This window comes from Scyliorhinus torazame, chromosome 7 (genome assembly GCF_047496885.1).
Source record: "Scyliorhinus torazame isolate Kashiwa2021f chromosome 7, sScyTor2.1, whole genome shotgun sequence".
Taxonomy (NCBI): Eukaryota; Metazoa; Chordata; class Chondrichthyes; order Carcharhiniformes; family Scyliorhinidae; genus Scyliorhinus; species Scyliorhinus torazame.
The window spans coordinates 116,497,454-116,521,218 of record NC_092713.1 but is presented as its reverse complement, the minus strand read 5'-3'; the positions used below and the strand labels follow the sequence as shown (position 1 = coordinate 116,521,218).

General features: G+C 48.5%; 1 protein-coding gene across 1 annotated transcript in view; it reads left to right on the top strand.

Moving 5' to 3' along the window:
• Positions 1 to 23,765, top strand: part of tmem59 (transmembrane protein 59) — an 83,434-nt gene that overhangs the window by 43,427 nt on the left and 16,242 nt on the right. The window contains exons 4-5 of the mRNA XM_072511325.1: positions 5,117 to 5,266; positions 7,650 to 7,731. Of these exons, the coding sequence (XP_072367426.1) occupies positions 5,117 to 5,266; positions 7,650 to 7,731 (232 nt within the window). The remainder of the gene's footprint in view (positions 1 to 5,116; positions 5,267 to 7,649; positions 7,732 to 23,765) is intronic.

Genomic DNA, 23,765 nt, shown 5'->3' with positions numbered 1-23,765 from the left:
CAGGGTACCGTTCAGCAAAAATGAAAGAACTGTGAAGGAAGTTGAGGCACCAGAATATATCTGACGAGATTTTCAAGTTTGTGAGCTTTACTGCAGCCTGTGGAACAGAATTCAAATAATGGAAATCGGTGGCTGGATTTTGGATTAGTGTAAAAGCAATAAAGACAAAGGAAAACTAAAAGGTGCTGGTATAAAATACTGGAGTGGATATGCTGTTAAAAGTGGAATGGAAGCTTTGTTTAAACGTGTCATTTGGAAAGCCTGGTCTGGATTTGTGAATGCAGCTGCTAAGGGGGGAAAGTATTAATACAAGAAGATTTTAAAGCGTGTTTTTGGTTGTGAAATTTGGAAACACTCCTAGCGATCATCTGGAGAGGATTCTGTCCACAAGCGTTCACTAAGGGTTCTGAGTGGAGAGTTTATTTGCCCACAGTCATCTTGTGTGCTTTAAAAAGACTGTTAGTGAGGTCTTTGTAGAGTATGATGTCCTTTGTAATCGGTGTTGATCCCAAAATTAGAATACGCTTTTACTCTTTCCCTCCCCAAAGAGTAAAAGCGTATTCTAACATCATTCCATTTTTTCATGTTTAATCAAAATAAATTCATGTTGAAACTAATTTGAAGGCCTGTGAATCAAATGTTCCATTTCTTGAGCCAGGGTTCCATTTTGGGATCTTCCCATCCAGTTAGTTAATCGTAACACCATCTTCAATGTCTCCGCTGTATTCTCAGCATCTCTTGGCAGGACTCTGCCTCCACGATGCTGGAATGCAATAATTCTGTCAGCATACACTCCTTGATAAACTATCAAAGTTTGTACTGGCCTGGCCATGTTCATCAGATTTTCTTAAAGGGCATGTGTCCATAGATTTTCGTTACAGCCATATATACACAGATTTTCTTTATAGTAAATTGGCCACAGGCTCACAACCTCTTGGGCATCCAAAACTTTGCTTCAAAGACATCTGTAAGTGAGATATGAAGATGATTGAACATTGACATTGACAACAAGGAGATGGTTGCTGATGGCTGTGGTTTTTGAAGACTGGCTGGAAGAGGCGAGCAAAAATTAAAAGATCAGCTGGCTGAGAAGTGGGCCCAGAGTAAAGATGCCAACGAATCATGCAACTTCTCAGCTCACTTATCTTCTGCAGCAAATGCGGTAGAAACGCCGTGCCAGATTTGGGCTTCTGAACCACACCAGGCAATACAACACAGTTGAGCACCAAGGCACCAACCATTGTTTTGAGAGAGAAGGCTGCCAAATTGAATATGTATCTTCCATAAACTATTGTCTGTTCCCCAGGAAATAGTAGCTATTTGCATTATGAATGCTCACAAATGTGTTTTTGGAAAAACATTTGGTCTATCAGTTAGGCATCTTGACTGTCTTGACAGGGCAGCACAGTGGGTTAGCCCTGTTGCCTCATGGCACCGAGCTCTCCGGTTCGATCCTGGCTCTGGGTCACTGTCCGTGTGGAGTTTGCACATTCTCCCTGTGTTTGTGTGGGTTTCGCCCCCACAACCCAAAGATGTGCAGGCTAGGTAGATTGGCCATGCTAAATTGCCCCTTAATTGGAAAAAATGAATTGGGTGCTCTAAATTTTTTTTTTTTTTAATTTTAACCATCTGACTGGAAAGTGGAACATAAATTTTGACATTTGTAGGCAGGTTGAAAAAGAAGCGCTATTGGAATTCAGAATATGAATTATTCAAGTACTACGGCAGAGTAGCTGAATAGCAGACATTTTTTAGATGGTGCTGGTCAAATAATGTCAATTTGAGCCATCTCCCCTGTTGAGCAGCCTGACTGTACAGGAGGGGAGGAAGGAAGAGCAAAGGTGATAGGGGATTCATTAGTTAGGGGAACAGAAGAGCATTTCTGCTGCCGCAGATCGTGTATTGCCTCCATGGGGCCGGGGCCAGGGTCAGGTTGGCACTTAACAGCCACAGAGAATCATAAAGGGGAGGGTGATAAGTCTGAGGTCACGGTACATGTTGGTACCAACAATATATGAATGAAGGCTGAGGTCTTGCGTCAAAAATTCAGGGAGCTAGGCAGCAGATTAAAAAGCAGGACCTCTGGTTACTCCCAGTGCCATGTGCTAGCGAGTACAGAAATAGGAGAGTAGCTCAAGAGTTAGTGCAGGAGGGAGGGTTTTAGATTCCTGGATCGCTGGAACCATTTCTGGGGAAGATGGGACATGTACAGGTGGGACAGTCTGCACCTGAACCAGAATTGGACCAACATCATTGCAGGTGGGTTTGCTAGTGCTGTTGGGAGGAGTGTAAAATAGTTCAGGGGGAGTGGACACAGAGCTTTGGTACAATAGGGGTACAGCATACTTTAGTAAAGAAACCAAGACCGCGGGAGTTCAGCCATGTTGAGTTCCAAGGGAGTATGGCAAGGCTGGATGGCCTCTACTTTAATGCTGGGAGTATTATAGATAAGACTGATTAGTTAAGGGCATGGATTGACACCTGGAATTGTGATATTGCTGCCATCACGAAGATATAGCTGAGGAAGGGGCATGACTGGAAACTCAACATTCCGGGTATAGGATCGTCGGGTGAGTCAGGGACGGTGAAAAAATATTAATTAAGGAGTCAGTTACTACAGTAAGGAGGCACGATACCTCGGAAGAGTCTTCAAATGAGGCTGGGAGTGTATTATAGGCCCCCAATAGAGGGGGCAATAGAGGAGCAGAAGTGCACACTGAGGTGTGTAAAAATAATAATAGGGTAATTCTATCGGGATTTCAACTTTCCCAACATTAATTGGGATAGTCATGGTGTAAAGGGTTTCTGGAGAGGGCGGATTTCTCAATGTATTTGGGGGATATTTAAAACATTCTTTTAGAGTAACCAACTTTGTTTTTCCAGTTAAGGAGCAATTTAGTGTGGCCAATTCACCTGTCCTGCATATCTTTTTGGGTTGGGAGAGTGAGACTCGGAGACACCTGAGAATCGGCAAACTCCACATGGTCAGTGACCCAGGGCCGAGAGAGAACCCGGGTCCTCGGCGCCATGAAACAGAAGTGCTAACCACTGTGCCGCCATGCTGCCCAAGAGAGCTTTTTATGTCAATATATAGAAGGCCCAACAAGGGATAGCACTGTTCTGGATCTAATTCTGGGGAATGAAGCCAGATAGGTGTTCAAGTTGGCAGTGGGGGAGCATTTTGGTGATAGTGACCACAATACAGTATGATTTAAGTTTGTTCTGAAAAAGGAAAACGGTCTGCACATGAACAGTTTTGGATTTGGGAAAAGCAGATTTTATAAGAATAAGGCAGGATCTGGCCAAATTGACTGGGAACAACTTCTTGTGGGAAAACCTACAACAGCAGGGGAGGGTGTTCAAATTGGAAACCAGGAGAGTACGAATCTAACATGTTCCCTTCAGGGTAAAATGTAGGAGCAAAAAGCCCAGACAACCCCAGATGTTTAGGAATGCTAAGGACTGGTAAGAAAGAAGAGGCTTTTAGGATGTACAAAGGGAGCAAGTCAGCAGAGGCGTCAGTGAAGCATAGAAAGCGTAGGGGGAAACTTAAGAAAGCAAGAGAGGGCACGAAAAAGCATTGGTGAGTAGTATTGGGACAAATTCCTAGATATTCTATAAGCATAGTGAGGGGAAGGGGATAACCAGACAAAGAGTAGGGCCCATTGAAGACCAAGGGGGCAATCAATGCTTTAAAAAAAAATCTTTGTCACAAGTAGGCTTACATTAACACTGCAATGAAGTTACTATGAAAAGCCACATTCCGGCGCCTGTTTGGGTACACGAGGGAGAATTCAGAATGTCCAAATTACCTAACAGCACGGCTTTCAGGACTTGTGCGAGGAAACTGGAGCACCCGGGGGAAACCCACGCAGACACTAGGAGAACGTGCAGACTCTGCACAGACAGTGACCCACGCCGGGGAGAACATAGGACCTTGGCGCTGTGCCCACCCCAGAGGATATTGTTAGGGTGTTAAACGAGTACTTCACATCTCTTCATTCGGGAGAAGTAGGATAGAGGGACAGAATTCAAGAGAGGGACTGTGCAGTTTTTGAACAGTTTAACATATGGAGTGAGGAGGTATTGGAGGTTTTGGTTTGGAGGGCTTAAAAGTGGGCAAATCCCCAGGTCCAGATGAGTTGTATCTCAGGCTGCTGTGGGAGGCAAAGAAGAAAATTACAGGGGCTTTGACCCAAACTTTTAATTCCTCTCTGGCCATAGGGGAGGTGCCAGATGATTGAAGGACAACTAATGTGGTTTCACTTTTCAATAAGAGTGGTAGAGATAAACCAGGGAATTACAGACTAGCGAGTCTCTCATCAGTGGTAGGGAGAAAATCCTGACGGAAAATGTAATCTCTACTTGGAGCAGCAAGGTTTAATCGGGGCTAGTCAGCATAGTTTTGTCAGATGGAGGTCATCCCTAACTAATATGATTGAATTTTTCAAGGAGGAAACTTTTTTTCACCCATGCGGGTGGTGGAGTCTGGAATGCACTGCCTGGGAGGGTAGTAGAGACAGGAAACCTCAACCTTTAAAAGTATGTGGATGAGCACTTGAAATGTCATGACATTCAAGGCTCTGGGCCAAGTGCTGGAAGGTGCAATTAGTGTAGATTTGTGCAGTTTTATCAGTGCAGAACCCAAGTGCCGCTTCTTTACTGTATGACTCTGATAGGCATCCTGTAGGTTTAGTTTTTTGGAACACCATAGGGAAGGGCACCTTGTTTCGATCTTTCACTGGGTCAGAGTTTCCAGTGTTTGCTTCCCTCATGTAGTGGTGAAGTGTTTCATTACCATTTTTTCCTGAAGGATGTGTCTTGGTGCTTGCCGCAGTTCTTCAGGTACAGGCAGGCGTTGGTTACATTCTTCATTTGCGATTGTGTCTGCAACTTGCCAATTGTAGGAGACAGAATTTGAGCATGAATTTGAGACTTGAAAATTGAACTCCAGATCTAATCTCAAAATGTTTTGCACCAGCTATGTCATGTAATTTCAATTACGTAGGGATTGTTAACACGTGATCACCACTAAATATAAACTTTGTTCCTTTTTTATTTTTGAACATGGAATGTGGTATATTTTAATTGACAAATTATCCCCTCTCTCCCACAGCTCATGGCGATGGTGCCAAAAATCCACTTTGTTTACCCCATCAGCATAATATCTGCTTTCTACAGTGACTTAATGAATTCAGCTCAGAGCTTCTTCACCTCGTGGACCTTCTACTTGCAAACTGATGATGGCAAAGTGGTTGTATTCCAGGTAACAGTGTAGCACTTTTTATATTTGAAAAAATTAGAATACCCAATTTTTTTATTATTTTTTTTCAATGAAGGGGCAATTTAGCATGGCCAATCCACCTACCCTGCACATCTTTGGGTTGTGGGGGTGAGACCCACACAGGGAGAATGTGCAAACTCCACCCCGGACCTCCGCGCCATGAGGCAGCAGTGCTAACCACTGCGCTACCGTGCCGCCCTGGTAACAGTGTAGCACTTTGAGCATTCACGGGCACGGCTCCAGCTGAATACCCCAAATCTCTGACCTACTGTGAAAAAGGAGGCCCAAAAGCTACAAGCTTGGGACAAGATCAAGACACTTGTGTCTGGTTCGCCGTCCCCTAAAGCACCGTTCGCATCTATCATCCACACCCGGGAAGGACCCACTCAAGGGCACCCTCGTCAGGTGGGCCCTGTGCACCACCTTGAATTGGATCAAGCTGAACTTCGCACATGAGGAGGTGAAGCGTCTCCATGTCACCCCCCACCCCCAAAACCCAGTCCATTCCATTTCCACTCCTTCCAACAAAACCTGCTCCATCAAAAACATCAGCCCATAAATATCTGAAATCTTACCCTCTCAAGTGCCAAGGAAAGAACCTTATCCAAGAGTGAGGGCAACGGTGTCCGGGGAAATGAAGGAAGCTCTTGCGTAGAAGTCGCGAACCTTCAAGTACCTGAATGCGTTCACCCTCTGGTGCTGGAATTTCTCTAAAAGCTCTTCCAAACTGGTGAACCTACCTTCCAAAAACATGTCCCTAAACTTCCCCAATCCCTCCCTCTCCCATGCCCTAAACAATGAATCCAAGCCAGCCTGCATAAACCTATGGTTTCTGCAAATCAGAGCCAACAGTGACATGGAGCCCGGTTTAAAATGTTTCTAAACTGATACCAAACCCTCAGTGGCTACCACCAACACTGATTCTGAGTGAAACAAGTGGGACAGTAACTCCGGCCCTCAGAACCGATCCTATGCACAATCTCTCCTTTATCCACCCCCTAAGCCACCCCCCACACCGTAACAATATTTGCTGCCCAAAGCAACATAACAGATGAGGTAATGCTAACCCCACCGACTGCCCATCCTTTTGCAGAAATATCCTACAAGCCCGAAGGATCTTAGCAACAAAAGTAGATATCAATTTATTGACCCTGCAAAAGTAAGACTGGGAGTCACTGGAACAAAAACCTCAAGAATATTCATCTTCCCATCTATACTCTTCCTGCTGAGGTTAGGGGAGGGCATCACACCTTTTCAAGTCTGCCTTCGTCCCATTCACCAGCCTAGCAAAAGGTTTATGAAGCAACGCCCAATCTTGGGCCACCCGGATTCCCAGATAATGGAAGCTAGTTCTGGCCAGACGAAACTGCAAACTCCCCAGATCTGCTCCCCACCCCAAGGGGTTCACTGGAAAATATTCACTTTTGCCCAGATTCCACTTCTACCCCACGAAGGAGTCAAAACGCCTCAGCAGCTTCATTATCTCGCCCACATTGGAGACTGGGTCTGTGATATTTAGTAGCAAATTATCCGTTTGTAAGAACACTCTGCTCCCTCCCCCATGCTCTATTCCCCCCTCCATCTAGTGGAGGACCTTGACGCAATGGCCACTGGCTCAGGCAGACAAAAACAGGGACAATGGATACCCCTGCCTTGTACCCCTTTTCAGTTGAAAATAGCTCCAGCTCAGGGCACTAGTATGCCCTGTACCATGATATAAATTTTTGTCCAAAGCCAAACTTTTCAAGGATTTCAAAGGTAACCCCCCAAATGCTTTCTCATCGGCCATCAAAATAATCACCTCTAGCTTGGGGCTCTAAGGAGCACAAGAGCACAACATTTCACAATCTCCTGTTGTTGGCTGCCAACTGCCAGCCATAATAAAACCAGCCTGCTCCTCCAAAATCACCCCAGGGAGTTTAAAAAAAAAAAATAAAAAAAAAAAAAATTCACCCCAGGGGGAAAAGGTCAAGGGACCATAATTGGGGAAAATGTAGAGGGTGTTCAAAATATATTAAAATTGTTTTAGATCATAGTTTATGGATAATAATGTAGAAAGGCTGCTTACACTTAGTTTTATTGCTGTCACATTTATTTTTGAATCAGTGTCACTGTGTAGATGTAGAATCTGGATGACGTGCTCACCACTCTGGACCTGCTTGATAACTCAGTTAAAAGGTTCTTGTTCTGAAATCTGTACATTTTGGCACCTAAATACTTTAAATTTCCTCTGCCCAAGTCTGGGTTTGATTTCAGACATCACCTTCACAGAAGGTGTAAGCATACCATTGTGTTTTTATGTTACAAGTTGAAACTTAAACTTTTGTAAATCTTTTCTCTTTGCTCCACCCCCATTCCCAAAAAGTCTGAACCTGACGTACAGTTTATGGTTCCACAATTTGAGGTTCAAACAGAAAATGTAAAAGAAACTTCTCAGGCATTGTCAGGTAAGCCTTTCCCTCCTAATCTGACAATTACTTATTGTACAGTAAGGTTATATTTTCAGGTTTGTGGCAAAGCAGCTTTACTTGCTTTTGCAAAAAATAATTGGGACTAATCAAGCAAATGGTGGCTTGAATGGTGGTGTTAACACTTGAATTGCAACATTCCGATAATTAAAAACCTGAAATGCAACACACTGCTGTCACCAATCAAGCAGAGTGGGACCCAATCCAACAGCAGAGACTTTTTTTTTAAAAATAATTTTTATTCAAAATTTTTCACAGATTATCACAACAGAAAAATAGAACCCCCCCCCTTTACACACACAATAAAACAACAAGAACAAAAGTGCATAAATAAACAAATCAACGTTAAACAGTAAACAACAGTGCATCCCCTACTAGACACTAACACCCCCCCCCCCCCTCCCGACCATCTCCTAACGCTCCACCAGGAAGTCTAGGAACGGCTGCCACCACCTGAAAAACCCTTGCACAGATCCCCTTAAGGCAAATTTCACCTTCTCCAATTTAATGAACCCTGCCATGTCGTTAATCCAGGATTCCACGCTTGGGGGCCTCTCATCCTTCCACTGAAGCAGAATCCTTCGCCGGGCTACCAGGGGCGCAAAGGCCAGAATACCGGCCTCTTTCACCTCCTGCACTCCCGGCTTGTCCGACACCCCAAATATTGTGAGCCCCCAGCTAGGTCTAACTCTGGAATTCACTACCCTTGACACTGTCCTCGCTACTCCCCTCCAGAACTCCCAACGCTGGACATGCCCAGAACAAATGGTGTGGTTTGCTGGGCTCCCCGAACACCTCGCACATCTGTCCTCACTCCCAAAAATCCGGCTTAGCCTTGCCCCGGTCATGTGCACCCTGTGCAGCACCTTAAATTATATCAGGCTGAGCTTCGCGCAAGAGGAAGAAGAGTTTACCCTTCCCAGGGCATCCACCCACATACCCTCGTCGCTCTCCTCCCCAGCTCCTCCTCCCACTTACCTTTTAACTCCTCTGCCGAGGCCTCCTCCTCCTCCATCACCTGATAAGTTGCCGAGATCCTACCCTCTCCAACCCACACCCCTGAAAGCACCCTGTCCTGGACCCTGCGTGCCGGCAGCAGCAGAAACTCACCACCTAATTAAGCCAAACCAACGCCCTTACCTGCATATATCTGAAAGCATTTCCAGGGGGGAGCCCGAATTTCTCCTCCAGCTCTCCAAGGCTCGCAAACTTCCCGTCTATGAACAGGTCCCCCATCCTCCTAATACCTGCCCTGCGCCAACTCCGGAACCCCCCATCCATTTTCCCCAGGACAAACCGATGGTTCTCCCGTATCGGGGACCACACCGAAGCTCCCACCTCTCCCCTGTGGCATCCCGATTGCCCCCAGATTTTGAGGGTCGCCGCTACCACCAGGCTCGTGGTGTACCTTGTTGGAGGAAGCGGCAGCGGTGCCGTCACCAGCGCCCCCAGGTTCGTGCCCACACAGGATGCCACCTCCTGCCTCTTCCACGCCGCCCCTTCCCCCTCCATTACCCACTTACGTATCATTGGCAGCCCAATAGTACCCACAAGTTTGGCAACGCTACCCCCCCCCTCTGCCCCTGCTCCGCTCCAAGAACGCCCTTCTCACCCTCTGTCTTCTTCGCGCATACAAACCCCATAATACTCCTGTTAACCTGCTCAAAGAAGGCATTGGGGATCAGGATGGGGAGGTACTGAAATAAAAACAAAAGCTCGGGAGCACCGTCATTTTAACAGACTGTACCCAAAAGAGAGCGGCAGCATATCCCACCTTTTGAACTTCTCCATTTGCTCCACCAGCCTCGTTAAGTTGAGCTTATGCAGGGCCCCCCACCTGAACCCCCAGGTATCTAAAACTTCTTTCTGCCCTTTTTCGCGGAAGTTCACCAAATCCCCTTTCCTGGTCTCCCGGGTGCACCACGAACAGATCGCCTGTTCAGGCCCCTTACATTCCAGGTTATCAGCCAGCTCAAGGGGCTGCCACCCCCCCCCCCCCCCCCCCCCAAGCCGATTAGCCGTAACCCTTTCTAGGCCACCCACGTGCCCGCACTACCCGTTTACCCCCAGCGGCAGACCCCCGCACTGACCTCCCTCTACAGACTCCAGAAGGCCATTCCAGAAGCAACCCGGTTCTCTTTTTTTCCGCCCCCCCAGGTCTCCTCCTAGCAGCATTGCACTCCCGTGAGTCAGCTGACCCCGGCCACTCCCGCCGCTCCATCGACCCCCCCCAGTGTGGGAGTCTCCCCTCCACCCTCCTGTCCGTCAACGGGCTCTCCCCTCCACCCCCTTCCACTCTTAGTGTGGGTAAAAACCCACTCTTTCCAGCACCGACCCCGCCCTTTTCCACCCTCAGCGTGGGAAAAAGCCCGTGCTTTCCACCCACACGACCCCGCCTCCTCTGGCGCAGCTCCCTGCCCAGGCCCAATTCCCTGGCTCGGGCCTCTTCCGATCCTTCCAGCCCCTCCGGGGACCCAGAATCTGCAGATTCCTTCTTCTCGACCGGTTCTCCATGTCCTCGAACTTCACCTGCCATTTCTTATGGAGCGCCTCGTGCGCCTCCACCTATACTGCCAGGCCCAAGATCTCGTCCTCATTCTCCGAGACCTTTTGCCGGACTTCCCGGATCACCGCCCCTCTGGCCGCCTGAGTCTCAAGCAGCTTGTCAATTGACGCCTTCATCGGCTCCAGCAGCTCTGCCTTCAGCTCCATGAAGCAGCGCTGGAGAAACTCCTGCTGCTCCTGTGACCACTGCGCCCACGCTGCCTGCTGCTCCCGCCGCCATCTTGGTCTTCCTCCCTCGCACCTTTCTCTGCTCCAATTCCACTTTTTTCACCGCTACACCTCTGGTCCAATCCATACAGTGCCGGGGGAATATTGCTGTCCCCTTCCCACACTGGGAATCGTCAAAACAGTACCGTTGGGGGCCCTAAAAAGAGCCCAAAAGTTAGTTTCTAGCGGGAGCTGCCGAACGTGCGACTTGGCTCCGCATAGCTGCAACCGGAAGTCCAACAGCAGAGACTTAACACCAGTTATATATTTTTTTATAAACTGGATTAATTACTGGTGACTGGCTAAATAGAAGACCGACTTGAAACTTACAGATCAGAATGTTGGAGTGTGAATCCAGGTTTGTATTATTTAACTGATTTTGGCTGGGTTTGTTAATGGCATCCCTCCTTTTCATCTTATCATTATCTTTGCCTCAAAAAGCCCATTTACCAACCTCTTAATCTCTAAACTCTCTTGCTATGTTGTTAACTCTCTCAAACAATATTCAGTTTTCCTTCAACTCTTTGCTGAAATCTCTCCAAAGCTCTTCCCACGGCACTGTAATGGTTTCATCAAAAGTCATTTATGATATTCTTGTTGACGATCACCATCCTCATTATCCTCTTTGACCTATCTACAATCTTTGGTACACTTCCTTTTTTCCCCTTTAAAAAAAATAAATTTAGAGTACCCAATTCATTTTTTCCAATGAAGGGGCAATTTAGCGTGGCCAATCCACCTACTCTGCATATCTTTGGGTTGTGGGGGCGAAACCCAAGCAAACACGGGAAGAATGTGCAAACTCCACACGGACAGTGACCCAGAGCCGGGATCGAACCTGAGACCTTGGCGTCGTGAGGCAGCAGGGCTAACCCTCTGCGCCACCGTGCATCCCCAATCTTTGGTGCACTCCCAACATACCATCCTACAATTGGTCGTCTTGTAGTCTAGTTTGCTAGGATTTCCCATGCTTAGTTTTGTTCTTACCAATCCAATTTTACAACTGGAGCATATTGATTAATGAATTCACTTTCCTGCCTGCTCACAATAGCTCCAGAGTTCATAAAGAATCCGCTATTGACCTTGTGACCCACAAATCTACATTGTCATCTGCAGTCTTTGGATCAGCTTCCACATGTCTGCTGATGAATTCAACTGTTTCTCTCCAATTGTTCAGTTACCTCTATACTGTCAGATAGCTGTTTCCCTATAGCCTTTCAATCTTTCTCCTTTTCTTTTTAAAAAAAAAAATATTTTATTGAAAATTTTTGGTCAACCATCACAGTACATTGTGTATCCTTTACACAATAATATAACAGTATAAGTAACAATTACCTGTTTTATAAACAAAGAATAAATAATATATAACTAAAACTAAATGGCAACTGCCTTGTCTCAGATAAACACTCTCCAAAAATATGATTTAACAGTCCAATATACAATTATTTATAGCAACGACCTATATATATTATACATATATATTAACAACCCTGAGAGTCCTTCTGGTTCCTCTTCTTCCCCCCCCCCCCCGGGCTGCTGCTGCTGCCTTCTTCTTTTCCATTCCCTCTATCTTTCTGTGAGGTATTCGACGAACGGTTGCCACCGCCTGGTGAACCCTTGAGCCGATCCCCTTAGGTCGAACTTAATCCGTTCCAGCTTTATAAACCCTGCCATGTCATTTATCCAGGTCTCCACCCCCGGGGGCTTGGCTTCCTTCCACACCAACAGTATCCTGCACCGGGCTACTAGGGACGCAAAGGCCAAAACATCGGCCTCTCTCGCTTCCTGCACTCCCGGCTCTTGTGCAACCCCAAATATAGCCAATCCCCAGCTTGGTTCGACCTGGACCCCCACTACTTTTGAAAGCACCTTTGTCACCCCCACCCAGAACCCCTGTAGTGCCGGACATGACCAGAACATGTGGGTGTGATTCGCTGGGCTTCTCGAGCATCTCGCACACCTATCCTCTACCCCAAAAAATTTACTGAGCCGTGCTCCAGTCATATGCGCCCTGTGTAACACCTTAAATTGAATCAGGCTTAGCCTGGCACACGAGGACGATGAGTTTACCCTACTTAGGGCATCCGTCCACAGCCCCTCCTCAATCTCCTCCCCCAGCTCTTCTTCCCATTTCCCTTTCAGCTCATCTACCATAATCTCCCCCTCGTCCCTCATTTCCCTATATATATATATATATATCTGACACCTTAGCCGTCCCCACCCATGTCTTTGAGATCACTCTGTCCTGCACCTCATGCGTCAGGAGCTGCGGGAATTCCCTCACCTGTTGCCTCGCAAAAGCCCTCAGTTGCATATACCGGAATGCATTCCCTTGGGGCAACCCATAATTTCTCGGTCAGCGCTCCCAGACTTGCGAACTTCCCATCCACAAACAGATCTTTCAGTTGCGTTACTCCTGCTCTTTGCCATATTCCAAATCCCCCATCCATTCTCCCCGGGGCAAACCCATGGTTATTTCTTATCGGGGACCCCACCAAGGCTCCCGTCTTTCCCCTATGCCGTCTCCACTGTCCCCAAATTTTCAAAGTCGCCACCACCACCGGGCTTGTGGTGTATTTCTTCGGTGAGAACGGCAATGGGGCCGTCACCATAGCTTGTAGGCTAGTCCCCCTACAGGACGCCCTCTCCAATCTCTTCCACGCCGCTCCCTCCTCTTCTCCCATCCACTTACTCACCATTGAGATATTGGCGGCCCAGTAGTACTCACTTAGGCTCGGTAGTGCCAGCCCCCCCTATCCCTGCTACGCTGTAAGAATCCCTTCCTCACTCTCGGGGTCTTCCCGGCCCACACAAAACTCATGATACTCTTTTCGATCCTTTTGAAAAAAGCCTTCGTGATCACCACCGGGAGGCACTGAAACACAAAAAGGAATCTCTGGAGGACTACCATTTTAACCGCCTGCACCCTCCCTGCCAGTGACAGGGATACCATGTCCCATCTCTTGAAGTCCTCCTCCATTTGTTCCACCAATCGCGTTAAATTTAACCTATGCAATGTACCCCAATTCTTGGCTATCTGGATCCCCAAGTAACAAAAGTCCCTCGTTACCTTCCTCAGCGGAAAGTCCTCTATTTCTCTGCTCTGCTCCCCTGGATGCACCACAAACAACTCACTTTTCCCCATGTTCAGTTTATATCCTGAGAATTCTCCAAACTCCCGAAGTGTCCGCATTATCTCTGGCATCCCCTCCGCCGGGTCCGCTACACATAACAACAAGTCATCCGCATACAGAGATACCCGGTGTTCTCCTCCTCTAAGTACTCCCCTCCACTTCTTGGAACCCCTCAGTGCTATTGCCAGGGGCTCAATCGCCAGTGCAAACAATAATGGGGACAGAGGGCATCCCTGCCTTGTCCCCCTATGGAGCCGAAAGTATGCAGATCCCTGTCCATTCGTGACCACAGTCGCCACTGGGGCCCTATACAACAGCTGCACCCATCCAACATACTCATCTCCAAAACCAAATCTCCTCAGCACCTCCCACAAATAATCCCACTCCACTCTATCAAATGCTTTCTCGGCATCCATCGCCACCACTATCTCCGCTTCCCCCTCTGGTGGGGGCATCATCATTACCCCTAGCAGCCTCCGTATATTCGTATTCAGCTGTCTCCCCTTCACAAACCCAGTTTGGTCCACGTGGACCACCCTCGGGACACAATCCTCTATCCTCATTGCCATTACCTTGGCCAGAATCTTAGTGTCTACATTTAGGAGGGAAATAGGTCTATAGGACCTGCATTGCAGCAGGTCCTTTTCCTTCTTTAGGAGAAGCGATATCGTTGCCACAGACATAGTCGGGGCAGCTGTCCCCTTTCCTTTGCCTCATTAAAGGTCCTCATCAGTAGCGGGGCGAGCAAGTCCACATATTTTCTGTAAAATTCAACTGTGAATCCATCTGGTCCTGGAGCCTTCCCTGCCTGCATGCTCCTAATTCCTTTCACTACTTCCTCTATTTCAATCTGTGCTCCCAGTCCCACCCTTTCCTGCTCCTCCACCTTGGGAAATTCCAGCCGGTCCAGAAAGCCCATCATTCTCTCCCTCCCATCCGGGGGTTGAGCTTCGTATAATTTTTTATAAAATGCCTTGAACACTCCATTCACTCTCTCCGCTCCCCGCTCCATCTCTCCTTCCTCATCCCTCACTCCCCCTATTTCCCTCGCTGCTCCCCTTTTCCTCAATTGGTGGGCCAGCAACCTGCTCGCCTTCTCACCATATTCGTACTGTACACCCTGTGCCTTCCTCCACTGTGCCTCTGCAGTACCCGTTGTCAGCAAGTCAAATTCTACGTGTAGCCTTTGCCTTTCCCTGTACAGTCCCTCCTCCGGTGCCTCCACATATTGCCTGTCCACCCTCCGAAGTTCTTGCAGCAACCGCTCCCGTTCCCTACTCTCCTGCTTCCCTTTATGTGCCCTTATTGATATCAGCTCCCCTCTAACCACTGCCTTCAGCGCCTCCCAGACCACTCTCACCTGGACCTCCCCATTATCATTGAGTTCCAAGTACTTTTCAATGCACCCCCTCACCCTTAAACATATCCCCTCATCTGCCATTAGTCCCATGTCCATTCTCCAGGGTGGGCGCCCTTCTGTTTCCTCCCCTATCTCCAAGTCCACCCAATGTGGAGCGTGATCCGAAATGGCTATAGCCGTATACTCCGTTCCCCTCACCTTCGGGATCAACGCCCTTCCCAAAACAAAAAAGTCTATCCGCGAATAGACTTTGTGGAGATAGGAGAAAAACGAAAACTCCTTACTCCTAGTTCTGCTAAATCTCCACGGGTCTACTCCTCCCATCTGCTCCATAAAATTTTTAAGCACCTTGGCTGCTGCCGGCCTCCTTCCAGTCCTGGACCTCGACCTGTCCAGCCCTGGTTCCAACACCGTATTGAAATCTCCCCCCATTACCAACTTTCCCACCTCTCGGTCCGGGATGCGTCCTAGCATACGCCTCATAAAATTGGCATCATCCCAGTTCGGGGCATATACGTTTACCAAAACCACCATCTCCCCCTGTAGTTTGCCACTCACCATCACGTATCTGCCCCCGCTATCCGCCACTCTCGTCTTTGCCTCAAACATTACCCGCTTCCCCACTAATATAGCCACCCCCCTGTTTTTCGCATCTAGCCCCGAATGGAACACCTGCCCCACCCAACCTTTGCATAGTCTCACCTGGTCTATCAGTTTCAAGTGCGTTTCCTGTAACATAACCACGTCTGCCTTAAGTTTCTTAAGGTGTGCGAGTACCCGTGCCCTCTTTATCGGCCCGTTCAGCCCTCTCACGTTCCACGTGATCAGCCGGGTTGGGGGGCTTTTTACCCCCCCTCCTTGTCGATTAGCCATCCCCTTTTTCCAGCTCATCCGGTTCCCACGCAGCTGTGCTCCCCCCCTCTCCCCAGCAGCAGCAGCCCAATAATTCCCCGCCCCCCTAGATCCCCCACTAGCGTAGTTACACCCCCCATGTTGCTCCCAGAAGTCAGCAAACTCTGGCCGACCTCGGCTTCCCCCCCCGTGACCTCTGCTCGCACCGTGCGACGCCCCCTCCTTCCTGCTTCCCTATTCCCGCCATGATTATCATAGCGCGGGAACCGAGCCCGCGCTTCCCCCTTGGCCCCGCCCCCAATGGCCAACGCCCCATCTCCTCCACCTCCTTTCCTCCCCCCCCCACCACCTCCTGTGGAAGAGAGAAAAGTTACCACATCGCAGGATTAATAACATAAAACTCCTTTTTTACCCCCCTCTTCACCCCCCATACTCGCCCCACCACTTTGTTTCAAACGTTCTTTTTTTTTTTATTATTAAATAACCCGCTCATTCCAATTTTTCTTCCACGATAAAAGTCCACGCATCATCCGCCGTCTCAAAGTAGTGGTGCCTCCCTTGATATGTGACCCACAGTCTTGCCGGTTGCAGCATTCCGAATTTTATCTTCTTTTTGTGAAGCACCGCCTTGGCCCAATTAAAGCTCGCCCTCCTTCTCGCCACCTCCGCACTCCAGTCTTGATATACGCTCTTTCTCCTTTTCAAGTATATATTCAATTTCTATTAGAAAACTACTGTTAACACAATCTCCTCATCACCTCCCTGGTTCTCTTGTGTCCTCTTGTTCCTGACCCTCCTGCCGGTGAAAACAGTTTCTCCATGTTGTGTTGGGCACTCTGGATCCATGGAACACATACAGGTCACCAACACTTGGAATAGTGCAACACTATTTTATTAAGTCAGAAACTGTTTAACATACTTTCACTGTGGGTTAACACGATATTAGATTGAACTAAAGACCTATGCCTTGTCCTAACCAGTCGATGCACTCAGCACATGGTGAATATCTGTGCTGCAGGCTGTGAGCTCTGTCCTACTAGGAAGCTGCACCTCGAATGAGCGGGAACTCTGATGCCCCCTGTCTTTATAGTGCGTGTGCTCTAACTGGTGATTAGCTGCGGTGTTGTGTGTGTTGATTGGTCCCACTGTGTGTCCATCAGTGTGTGTGCCTGCACCATGATATACTGGTGTATATTATGACATCTCCTCCCCCCCCCCCCTTTTATAAAAGAATGTACATGTGTGGCAATAAATAGTGTATGGTGAGAATGTCCCTAACTACGTGTGGGGTGTGAACGACATATTTACGGGACTATGTACATGAGACGCTATTTACATGGGAAGGTGCCTGGTGCAGAAAAACAGTATGCAACAGAATAACGAGATGAACACTAGATACAAACCAGGGAAACGATCAAACAGAGGAACAAAACAATTCAGACAGTCTATAAGTCTGCAAAGTTAATAAGTTAAGTCTCTGAGGTGGGCGACGAATTCTGGTTGACTGCCTCAAGTGTGGGTCGGGAGCCGCCGGTTGAGGAGCGGGCTGGACTGCGTCAGAGTCGGGGGGATGCAGAGTGACAGGGATCTCTGCATAGTCCATGGCAGGGTCAGCAGGAGGGCGAGGTGACATTGGAGGATCATGTAGCGAGCGTGGAACGAGACGAAGGGCGCGTCGATTGCGGCGCCGAATGGAGCCATCCGGTAGATGAACCAGGAACGAGTGGGGGGCCACCTGCCGAAGGACAACAGCGGTTGCACACCAGCCACCATCCAGAAAATGGATGCGGACGTTGTCATCTGGAGCCAGAGCAGGGAGATCAGCTGCACGGGAGTCATGAGCCGCCTTGTGCTGTGCACGAGACAGCTGCATCCGTCAAAGGACCGGAACGTGGTCGAGGTCTGGGACATGAATGGACGGCACCGTCGTCCTCTGGGCACGACCCATGAGCAATTGGGCTGGCGACAGGCCAGTGGACAGTGGGGCGGAGCGATAGGCCAGCAAGGCGAGGTAGAAATCGGACCCAGCATCGGCAGCCTTGCAGAGGAGCCGTTTGATTATATGTACTCCCTTCTCCGCTTTGCCGTTGGATTGGGGGTACAGGGGACTGGACGTCACATGGGCAAAATTGTACCACCTGGCAAAGTTGGACCATTCCTGGCTGGCGAAGCAGGGGCCATTGTCTGACATAACCGTGAGTGGGATGCCGTGTCGAGCAAAGGTATCCTTACAGGCACGGATGACTGCAGGCGATGTGATAACATGCAACCGTATCACCTCCGGGTAATTTGAAAAGTAGTCCACGATCAGGACATAGTCTCTACCCAGCGCGTGGACCAGGTCGATGCCCACCTTGGTACATGGTGACGTGACCAACTCATGGGGCTGCTGGATCTCACGTGGTTGGGCCGGCTGGAAGCACTGACAAGTGGGCAGTTGAGCACTGTGTTGGCTACGTCTTCATTAATGCCGGGCCAGTACACTGCCTCTCGGGCCCGTCGGCGGCACTTTTCCATGCCAAAGTGGCCCTCGTGTAGCTGTTCCAGGGCGAGCTGGCGCATGCTATGCAGGATGACAATGCGGTGCAGTTTCAGAAGAACCCCGTCTACGGCCACCAGATCATCTCTGACATTATAGAACTGAGGGCATTGGCCCTTGAGCCACCCGTCTGTTACGTGGCGCATGACACGCTGTAGCAAAGGGTCAGCCGCTGTCTTGCGGCGAATTTGGACAAGGCGTTCATCCGTGGCAGGTAGATTGGAGGCCGCAAAGGCCACATGGGCGTCAACCTGGCAGACGAATCCCACTGGGTCACATGGCGTGTTGACTGTCTTGGAGAGAGCGTCAGCAATGATGAGGTCTTTGCCTGGGATGTATACCAGCTGGAAGTCATATCGCCGGAGCTTGAGAAGAATACGCTGGAGGCGAGGCGTCATGTCGTTGAAGTCATTCTGTATTATATTGACCAGCGGGCGATGGTCGGTCTCGACGGTGAATTGAGGAAGTCCGTATACATAATTGTGAAACATAACCACACCGGTCAGAAGGCCCAGGCACTCCTCTTCTATCTGCGCGAAGCGCTGCTCCGTGGGGGTCATGGCGCGTGACGCATATGCAACGGGGGCCCATGATGAGGCCTCCTCGCGTTGCAGGAGCACTGCCCCAATGCCGGATTGGCTGGCATCGGTCAAAATTTTGGTCTCCTTTGCTGGATCAAAGAAAGCTAAGACCGGGGCCGTGGTGAGTTTGGTTTTGAGTTCTTTCCATTCGCGCTCGTGGGCAGGGAGCCATTGGAAGTCTGTCGTCTTCCTGACCAGGTTCCTGAGAGCCGTGGTATGAGAGGCAAGGTTAGGGATGAACTTCCCTAAAAAATTGACCATGCCCAGAAATCTGAGGACCGCCTTCTTGTCCTCTGGCGTTTTCATAGCAGCCGCCTTGTCCGCATCCGGCCGTACACCCAACTGGGAGATGTGGTCCCCGAGGAACTTGAGTTCCGTCTGACCAAAAGAGCATTTGGCCCTGTTGAGGCGGAGGCCATGCTCACGTATACGTTTGAATACGCGCTGGAGGCGACTGACGCGCTCCTGCGGGGTGGTGGACTAAATGATTATGTCGTCGACATAGACGCGAACACCTTCAATGCCTTCCATCATTTGTTCCATAATCCTATGGAACACTTCTGAAGCAGTTATGATCCCACACGGCATCCTGTTGCAGCAATATCTGCCAAAGGGGGTATTAAATGTGCACAGTGTCCTGCTCGATTTGTTGAGCTGGACTTGCCAGAATCCTTTTGAGGCGTTGAGTTTGGTGAAGAGCTTGGCGCGAGCCATCTCGCATATGATCTTTTCGCGCTTGGGAATTGGATAATTCTCCCTCATGATACTGCGATTTAGATCCTTGGGATCAATGCAAATTCTCAATTCGCCGGAAGGCTTTTTTATACATACCATGGAACTGACCCAGTCGGTTGGTTCCATGACTCTGGAAATCACTCCTTGGTCCTGGAGGTCCTGCAGCTGCTGCTTGAGGCGGTCCTTAAGGGGTGCTGGGACCCTGCGAGGTGCGTGCAGCACAGGCGTGGCAATATGTTTCAATAAGATCTTGTAGGTGTATGGGAGCGTGCCCATGCCTTCGAAGACGTCGTGGTGCTGGTTGATGATGGCGTTGAGTTGTGCCCTGAAGTCGGTGTCCTGAAAGGCAGACGTGTCATCAGGAGAGAGAGCGAGAGAGTGAACTCTCTGAACTAGGTTCAACAGCTTGCATGCCTACGCACAAAGCAGGGAGGCTTTTGAGGAGCCCATGATTTCAAAAGGAAGGTTGGCTTTGCGTGACCTGTGCGTCACTTCAAGTTGGCAGGAGCCGCAGGCATCAATGGCATTGCCATTGTAATCCAATAGCTGGCAGGCTGATGGCAGAATGGCTGGTTTGACATGAAGGCTTTGGAGGTCCGACCGCGCAATGAGATTGGCGGAGGCACCAGTGTCCAGGCGGAATCGTATTTGGGACCGTCAGGGAGGCACACCACTCATCGTCTGGATCGATGCTGTATACCGACAGCGGCTGGTGTCTTTGCTTCGGGGGCACCGTTTTTTTGTCACGATACCGACTCGAAAAGGTGCCTTCGGGTCCTCGGTGTCAATGTTGTGTGGGAGGTCCGCATCGGACTCGGTGACCATGGGTTGAATGGCCCGGACATTCCTGCGAGGCTGGCTGAAGCGATATGAATTGGCAGGCTGAGCTGCTCGGCATAGTGGCCAAGTTTGCCACATCTCGGGCATTGTCGAGATTTGGCAGGGCATTGCCGTTTTAAATGGGCGGAGCCACAGTTGCTGCACGTTGTAGCGTCAGCACGTTCACTGCGCCACCACGCATGTGCGGTGCGGTCGTACGTGGTGTGCGCCTGCGCATTACGTTCGTCGACGTCCCCTCTTTTGGTGCGCACAAGCGCGGGAGTCCGCGAAAAGCGTGCAAAATGGCCGCCTTCATCCAGGCTGAGGCCCTGGAGTTGGTCGATTGCTTGGACCCGTTCCGCCTCGTGGGGACCTTGCCGCGCCGTTTCAGCCGCTTGGATGTGGGAATACCGACTCTTGGGCGTTTCCGTGTTGGACACAGGTCTCGATGGCGGTCGCTAGGGTGAGTTGCTTTACCTTGAGGAGCTGCTAGCTTAGGGGGTTCGACTAAACACCAAAAACGATCTGGTCGCGTATCATGGAGTCGGAGGTGGGCCCGTAGCTGCAAGACTGCGCAAGGATGCGGAGGTGAGTGAGAAAGTAACGCTGTTGGAACATGTAGCGCTCGTAACTTTCATTCACCTCTACGCTGCAGTGAGTGTCAAACTTGAGGAGGACCGTCTTGAACTTTGTTTTATCTTCATCATCCGCAAAGGTGAGAGAGTTGAAAATGTGGATGGCATGGTCTCAGGCCGTGGAGAGGAGGAAAGCAATCTTCCTGGTATCCGAGGCGTCCTCCCTGTCTGTGGCCTCAAGGAAGAGCTGGAAGCGCTGTTTGAATATCTTCCAGTTGGCCCCTAGGTTGTCGGCGATGCGGAGCGGCGGCGGCGGGCAGATGTTGTCCATGTTGCAGGATGACGGAATGCTGGTGGAAGGCAGATCACTTGCAAGTAGGTCTAAGAAGTGCTAATATCCCTCAAATCCTGGTATCATGATGTGTTGGGCGCTCTGGATCCGTGGAACACGTACAGGCCACCAACACTTGAAATAGTGCAACACTATTTTATTAAGTTAGAAACTGTTGAACATACTTTCACTGTGGGTTAACACAATATTAGATTGAACTAAAGACCTATGCCTTGTCCTAACCAGTCGATGCACTCAGCACATGGTGAATATCTGTGCTGCAGGCTGTGAGCTCTGTCCTACTAGGAAGCTGCAGCTCGAATGAGCGGGAACTCTGATGCCTCCAGTCTTTATAGTGCATGTGCTCTAACTGGTGATTGGTTGCGGTGTTGTGTGTGTTGATTGGTCCCACTGTGTGTCCATCAGTGTGTGTGTCTGCACCATGATATACTGATGTATATTATGACACTCCATATCTATTTTATCAAAATGCGCCACAATTTTTGGACGCCATTATTGAATCTCCACTTCTGCTTCTCTAAGGGGAATAATCCCAGCTTCTCCAGTCCCTCCTGATAATTGGGGTCTCTCCTCAATAGGAATACCTTTTCTAGTAAATCTCCCCTGCACTCTTGACAAGAAGTTGACATTACGTTCTGAGTGAACTTCCTGCTGCACATTGGAGAATACTAAATCCACCATCTTTTGTCCTCATCATAAACTTGTAGCTTTGACACAGGCTCCATTCATCTCCCCAGACTTTGTTCCAGTGTTCTTGAAACCATATTTCCAGCCTTCATGGATATTAGCTCAACCAAACTTTGCCACCAGTATACTATTCCACACTGATTTTGGTTCTTGCTGCAAAAATACCTGCTGATATGTGAATCTGTGAGACAAACTGAGCACAGGGATTTGGTTAGGTTTAAATGATCCTCTACCGTTGTCCCTTCCCATGATGAAATAGCATAGTCACAGACCACCCAAGAACCTAGCAAGGATGGACAAGTGCAAGTGGGCAGCTGGCAGCCAGGGAACTTTAATCCAGCAAAAGTTGCATCTTTGGTTGGGGGAGGCGTGCAATGGAAGAAGGAAAACATACATATCATCGTGTTTAACATTGACTTGATACTCATGGAAGCTCTACCGTTTGCTGAAAGTAATATGTTTAATCTAAAATAACCAAGTTGGTTTACAAATTGCTGATAGAACAGGAATAAAATTCCTAAATGAAAATTGAGTTTTGGTCTTGGTCGGGCACCCTTTGGACTTTAAAGCTATTCTGGTGCATGACTTTTGACCTATTTACTGTGATAAGTTCCAGGATAAATTGTAGAGATATTGCTGACTTTATATTTACAAAAAGTGTAGTCATTGTAATTGTTGTGAGATCAATACACTGTTGCGTAATTTTATTTGAATGAAGCTTTTCAGTAGCGCAATTCCTTTTATTAACAGTGGTGTGTAAAATTTAAAATTCATAATATTTACATAAGCTTGTACAGTTATTATTTCAGTTTTACAAACTTGCATTTGTCCGTTTCCCTGTGTTTTATATTATTTGTATTCGGTCAATGCCAAAACATTTCCACGTTACAAGTCTGCATTTGTGCAGCACAACCATGAGTAACCATTCTCTGCATTCAGTTTGGTTATTGTGTTGCTTGACCAATTGCCTGAATTTTATGGCCTCCACCCTACCCTGTTCAGTGAAATATAACCCACTGTTCCACAGGTTTGGTTTATTTTTGTTGGTATGGGAGGAGGGTATCCTCTCCAGCTCCAAATTCTGTTTACATATCATTCCTGCCATCATTGACAAATTCTGGCTTGCAGTCCACCAGCAGCTCCAAATTTAAAATTCTGATTCTTGTGTTTAAATTTTTCATAACTCCATACTTCTACGACTCCTTCCAGCCCTCCAACTCTTTTCCTAGACTTTCTGTTCATCTAATTCTGTGCTCTATCCCCCACCATTGGTGACTCTTAGTTATCTAAAATCCATGCTATGGAATTTCCATTCTAAATTTTTCCACCTCTCTTTTAAGATCTCTTTCCCCCCCCCCCCCCCCCCCCCCAAAAAAAAAATCTTTTTGTCAAGATTTTGGTCACCTCCTAATATCCCCTCAATTAATTGTCCACTTTTATCCTGATTATACCATAATAAAGTAACTTGGAGTTTTTTCTCTGATAAGAACTGTACTATATTAATACATCCAAACAGAAAATGCTGGAAAATCTCAGCAGGCCTGGCAGCCATTCCCATGATGAAATAGCACAATCACATACCACCCAGGATCATCTGAAGGATCTTG